The sequence below is a fragment of the Perca fluviatilis genome, chromosome 13 (assembly GCF_010015445.1).
Source record: "Perca fluviatilis chromosome 13, GENO_Pfluv_1.0, whole genome shotgun sequence".
Taxonomy (NCBI): domain Eukaryota; kingdom Metazoa; phylum Chordata; class Actinopteri; order Perciformes; family Percidae; genus Perca; species Perca fluviatilis.
The window spans coordinates 35,332,062-35,338,788 of NC_053124.1; the positions used below are offsets into that span (position 1 = coordinate 35,332,062).

The 6,727-nt window shown below is 44.8% G+C and overlaps 1 protein-coding gene across 1 annotated transcript; it reads left to right on the forward strand.

Annotated features, from left to right (window-relative positions):
* Positions 1-850: 850 nt before the first annotated feature.
* Positions 851-4,360, forward strand: LOC120571423 (ubiquitin carboxyl-terminal hydrolase MINDY-1-like). The gene is made up of 4 exons (XM_039820367.1): positions 851-950; positions 1,971-2,168; positions 3,070-3,249; positions 4,228-4,360. Exons 1-4 carry the CDS (start codon positions 936-938, stop codon positions 4,297-4,299), a joined length of 465 nt encoding a protein of 154 aa, XP_039676301.1. The 5' UTR covers positions 851-935; the 3' UTR covers positions 4,300-4,360.
* Positions 4,361-6,727: the final 2,367 nt, after the last annotated feature.

The window sequence follows — 6,727 nt, forward strand, 5'->3', positions numbered from 1 at the left end:
TAGCTAACAGCTAATTCGGCTAACCGCTAGCTGAGACAGCATGTAAACTTTAAAAGACCCTCAAAATAAAACTTGAAAATAAACGTTAACATATATAACAGCTGTTACGTCAGTTCTACTTTACTTGTGCTCATTTAAAATACAATCACTCAATACTTGTCTTTATTGTTATTACTGTAATGTCTTAATTTAGCTGTAGCTTACTTTTCCCATTAAGTTTGACTTAACGTTATTTTACACTGAATCTAGCTGCAGAAACAACGTAACCAGTGGGGCGGGGCCTGTTATGTCGAGGTGGCATGAACGCAGCATTATCATCTGCGCCTACGTCATGGCATACGTGTCATCTTGCACATGCGCAGAACGGATTGTGCAGGTGGAACGGATCGGGTACTGACACTCGCAAGCTATAGCCCAAACAAGTGTGTGCGGCTGCAGCGTGTGTCTGTTTTGTTTCCGGTCTGCTATGACCACGCCGAGACCCGCCCTTCAATCACTACTATTGGCCAGGCGTCCAAGGTAACGTAACCCCATTTGTTCAGGTCCTGTCCCCTGACCAATCGGCTATCCTAACCACCCCCGTAGGGCGGGTCTTGGCGTCCTTTGCTTCCTAGCTAGATACGAAAGAAAATTAATCCTTCTTTAACTGTCTATGCGTTAATTGCGCGATAAAAAAATTGTCGGCGTTAAAATGGGTTTGCGTTAACGCCGTTAATAACGCGTTTAACTCACAGCACTAGTATGTATATATATATGTATATATGTGTGTGTGTGTGTGTGTGTGTGTGTGTGTGTGTGTGTGTGTGTGTGTGTGTGTGTCTGCAGTTCCTAGAGTCCACAGCGACCAGCTCTCCTATCACGGTCTGTGTGAACTCAACACGACGGCCAAGGAGGGAGAGATCTCTGTGTTCTTCAGAAACAACCACTTCAGTACCATGATCAAACACAAGGTGGAGACACACACACACACACAAATATATTTACAAAAAACACACACAACACACACACACACAACACACACACACACACACACACACACACACACAGATATATATACAACACACACACACACACACACACACACACACATATATATACACACACACACACACACACACACACACACACACACACACACACACACACACACACACACACACACACACACACACACACAGACAGACAAAAACATAGACAGAAACACACAAACACACACAGACACACACATATTTTAAATTTATTTTGATTTTTTTTGTAATCATTTCGATTTTTTTGTAATTTTTTTTAAGTGTGTTTTTAAACAATTTAATTTCTTTTTTCTTTTCTTTGTTAATAAAGTTTTATCCTCTCTCTCAGGGTCCACCTGATCCTGTTGTTAATAAAGTTTTATCCTCTCTCTCAGGGTCCACCTCATCCTGTTGTTAATAAAGTTTTATCCTCTCTCTCAGGGTCCACCTGTACCTGTTGTTAATAAAGTTTTATCCTCTCTCTCAGGGTCCACCTGTACCTGTTGTTAATACAGTTTTATCCTGTCTCCCAGGGCCACCTGTACCTGTCCCTGTTGTTAATAAAGTTTTATCCTGTCTCTCAGGGCCACCTGTACCTGTCCCTGTTGTTAATAAAGTTTTATCCTGTCTCCCAGGGCCCCCTGTACCTGTCCCTGTTGTTAATAAAGTTGTATCCTGTCTCTCAGGGCCACCTGTACCTGTCCCTGTTGTTAATAAAGTTTTATCCTGTCTCTCAGGGCCACCAGTACCTGTCCCTGTTGTTAATAAAGTTTTATCCTGTCTCTCAGGGCCACCTGTACCTTTCCCTGTTGTTAATAAAGCTGTGTCCTGTCTCCCAGGTTCACCTGTACCTGTTGTTAATAAAGTCCTGTTGTTAATAAAGCTGTATCCTGTCTCCCAGGTTCACCTGTACCTGTTGTTAATAAAGTCCTGTTGTTTATAAAGTTGTATCCTGTCTCTCAGGGCCACCTGTACCTGCTGGTGACCGACCAGGGCTTCCTGCAGGAGGACAGTCTGGTCTGGGAGTCTCTTCACAACGTCGAGGGAGACGGGAACTTCTGCGACTCCGACTTCAGGCTGTGTCATCCTCCGCAGAGAGCGCCGCCGAACGCCACCAGCCTGGCGCCCAGCGCCCAGGACCAGCAGAGACAGATCGACCAGGTGAGACAGGTCGACCAGGTGAGACAGGTCGACCAGGTGAGACACGGACTAATTAATGGAAACACGTTGCATTTATTGGACTTCAAAACTATGGTTAAAAGTGTGGACCCTACACACCAGACTCCATGTAAATAATCAGGACTTTTAGCGTGTATAGAGCCAGCATATCTCCACCAGACTCCATGTAAATAATCAGGACTTTTAGCGTGTATAGAGCCAGCATATCTCCACCAGACTCCATGTAAATAATCAGGACTTTTAGCGTGTATAGAGCCAGCATATCTCCACCAGACTCCATGTAAATAATCAGGACTTTTAGCGTGTATAGAGCCAGCATATCTCCACCAGACTCCATGTAAATAATCAGGACTTTTCGTGTATAAGCATATCTCCACCAGACTCCATGTAAATAATCAGGACTTTTAGTGTGTATAGAGCCAGCATATCTCCACATGTAAATGGGTGAATTAAGGGTTTATTTCAACCAAACCAGAGTGGTGATTGTTGGAACAGTGGAAAGATGAACCAAGACGGCTTTTGGTAGTTTTATTTAATTTCTGTCCACTTTGAATGAAGTGTGTTTTACACACACAAACACAGACAGATGCACAAACAGACACACAGACAGACAGACAGACACACAGACAGACAGACAGACACACACAGACAGACAGACACACAGTTCAGTTCCGACCTGCAGTCCTTAGCTGTATGTCATTCCCCCCTCTCTCTCCCACATTCATGTCCATGCTGTCCTTTCAAAATAAAAGCCTAAAAATGACATGAATCGTAAAATAAAGAAATGAAGATTTCCAAAGAAAGAAAGCTGACGGCTGTCGATGACTCGAGCCCCGTGACTGATGACTCTGTGATTGGTCCTCTCTGTGTTGCCGTTATATAGGACTACCTGGTGGCGGTGTCCCTGCAGCAGCAGCAGGGCGGGGCCCCGGGGCCCCTCAGTGACCTGGAGTTGGCCCGACAGCTCCAACAGGAAGAATACCAGCAACAGCAGCAGCAACTACAGCAGCAACAGCAACAGCAACCACAGCAACAACAGGGATCGCCTGCTGCAGCAACGCAGGTACAGGTGTATCTGAAGTCTCTTTTATATAGGCCTTAGTGGTCCCCTAATACTGTATCTGAAGTCTCTTTTATATAGACCTTAGTGGTCCCCTAATACTGTATCTGAAGTCTCTTTTATATAGACCTTAGTGGTCCCCTAATACTGTATCTGAAGTCTCTTTTATATAGACCTTAGTTGTCCCCTAATACTGTATCTGAAGTCTCTCTTATATAGACCTTAGTGGTCCCCTAATACTGTCTGAAGTCCCAGGGCTCTGTTTACACCTATCACCATTTCTAGCCACTGGGGGACCAATAGACAGGCTGGGGGAACTCATATTACTGTTAAAAATGCCATGGGACCTTTTTAAGATTTAATATTAGTCAGTGAAAATGAGAATAATGATAAAAACACGATCATTCCCTCCAATATCGTGAATCATATCGCAATCGCAATAGCAGTCCAAAATCATCCCACTACATATTTTCCTCATATGGTGCAGCCCTAGCGTTCACACTGAGGTGTGTCCGTACAAATCTGGGCGGGCAGATTAGATAGTAAGATACGAATAGATTTGCACAGTTTAAATATTTGAAGAAAGGCGACAAAAACCTCGCAAGAATCGACCGAAACTTAGAAATCAGCGCAAAAAGACTTGAAAAAAGGGACTTAAACAACACCGTATAAATACTCTGTTACGGTGCGTATTATTCCAACTTTTTTCTAACGTTTTTAAGAGTTTTTTTTCCTAAAATCTTCCGACTTTATTGCTTTAAATAAACCGACCATTTGACAGCGAGTAACGCGATTAAACAGAAATGATCCCGTGATCAGACTCGGGGCGATTAAAGCCGCGCAAATATTCCCTTCTCTTCGATGTGAACGAGCCAAAAGCTCCTGTTGTTGTTGTTGTTGTTGTTGTTGTTGTTGTTGTTGTGTGTTTGTGTAGTTGTTGTCATGGTGATGATGATGATGTCGTTGTTGTTGTGTTTGCAGGTCAGAGGTCAGGGGTCACAGCAGGGCGCAGCACGCAGAAGAGAGAAGGACTCGGACTGTGTCGTCCTATAGACTCCTTTTATTATTATTGTAATCTATTGAGACGCACACACACACACACACACACACACACACACACACACATATATATATACACACACACACACACATATATATACAGAGACACACACACACACACACAGACAGACAGAGACACACACACATACAGACACACACACACACACACACACACACATACAGACAGACAGAGACACACACACACACACACACTTACAGACACACAGATACACACAAACAGACAGAGACACACACACTTACAGACACACACACACAAGCACACACACACACACAGACAGAGACACACACACACACACACACACGTACAGACAGACACAGACACACACACACACACACACACACACACACACACACAGACAGACAGAGACACACACACGTACAGATACACAGAAACAAACACACCCACACACACACACACATACAGACACTCACACAGATAAACAGACACAAGCACACACACACACACACAGACAGACACACACACATACACACACACACACACACACAGACAGACAGACAGACAGACAGAGACACACACACATACAGACACACACATACACAGACACACACACACACACACACACACACACACACACACACACACACACACACACACACACACACCCAGCTCGATGCCAAACCCCAGTGCTTTCTTTGATAAACTGTTTTTCTCAGACGTGATTCCGAGTTTTTTGGAAAGTTTGTAAGAAATGTGAGAAGGTCCCACAGAGTCTGGTGGAGCGCGCACACACACACAGACACACACACACACACACACACACACACACAGACACACACACACAGAGACACACACACAGAGACACACACACACACACACACACAGGTACCGCTGTCTGATGGGAAGGTCTACGAGTCGCAACAAACGGCTTTATTAACGGCCAATAATTAATAATTCTCTAAAGCTTAACTGGTCCAAAATCAACCTTTTTAAGAAGAATAACTTCTGGGTGGACAGGCTGTGAGAAACTGACGAGTTAAGAGCTGAGAAATAATCCCAAATGATGCAGAATTAAGCAGAATTATCCACAAAAGTTTGTCTGTATTTGTGACTGACCTATAAAGCATTAGGGGATATTTACTGGCTGTTAAAGGGATACTTCACCGATTTAGCATTCAGCTTTGTATCAGTAGAAACCCGATAGTATTTCTGAATGACCGTGCCTCCCTCCCTCATGTCCCCCTGAGACGAGAGATTTCTGCATTTGGGGCCTGGAAAAAATCTTCCGATGACGTAAAATAACGATTTTTGCGTCATTGGAAGATTTTTGGGCCAGAGGCAAAGGACTACAGCCAGTAGTAGGATCTACTTCCGTATGTTTTCAACACGCCCACAGGGGGCTGGACTGCCGAGTCTGGCCGAGGTATTCCGAATGAAAACGACTGTCAGCCATCTTGAATCTTCGCTAAACAGGCTTTTTGTTTTCAGCAGAAAACATTTACAACAATTATCTGCATTCAAACTACCGGACGTGTGTACCACCGGGATACATCGGTACAGATCGGAGAATATGGAGGAAACGTTATTACAGACGCAATACTCGGCACACTACGTGAGCTTCGCCTGCACGGAGACCAGCGGTGTCGCTCAATGCCGCTAGCCGGCTAGGGGACATCCTCATCGGCTAGGTGGAAAGCTAACGCTAGCTGTCCACCTGTCCCAGCCATCCTGCTTGCAAGTGTCTGCTCATTAAACAACAAGCTGGACTACATCCTCCTTCAACGAAACTCCTGCTGTGTTTTTGTTGTTGTGGAAACATGCCTGAACAACAGTGTACCGGAACCGGGACTATCCAGCTACCAGGCTGCTCTCGCCGGCCCGTGGAGGTGGACTGGTGTAGAAATAAAATCCAACTAGCTACTGCTAACTGCTGGTGGAGCTTGTGACTGTTAAATGCCGACCATTCGACATTCCACGCTAATTCACGGCTGTGTTTATACTCTGTGTTTAGCTACACCAATGCTAGTATGCGTTAGCTGAACTTTACGGATCCTGCTTGCAAGTGTCCGCTCATTTAGACCACAAACTGGACTACATCCAACTTCAACGACACTCCCAACGTGAGTTCAGAGACTGCCGTGTTTTTGTTGTTGTGGAAACCTGCCTGAATAGTGTACCGGACTGTCCAGCTACCAGGCCTGCTAGCCCTCCGAGCTAGAGATGCTCTGTCGCCAGGTAAAAGAGGTGGGCTGTGTTAACAAGGAGTGGTGCAGAAATGTGGTGATTTGTATCCATTTAACTGCTAACTGCTGGTGGAGTTTGTGACTGTTAAATGCCGACCATTCTACATTACACGCTAATTCACGGCTGTGTTTATGCTCGGTGTTTACAGTCCACCCGCTAATGCTAGTATGCGTTAGCTGAACTTTACGGAGCCTATAA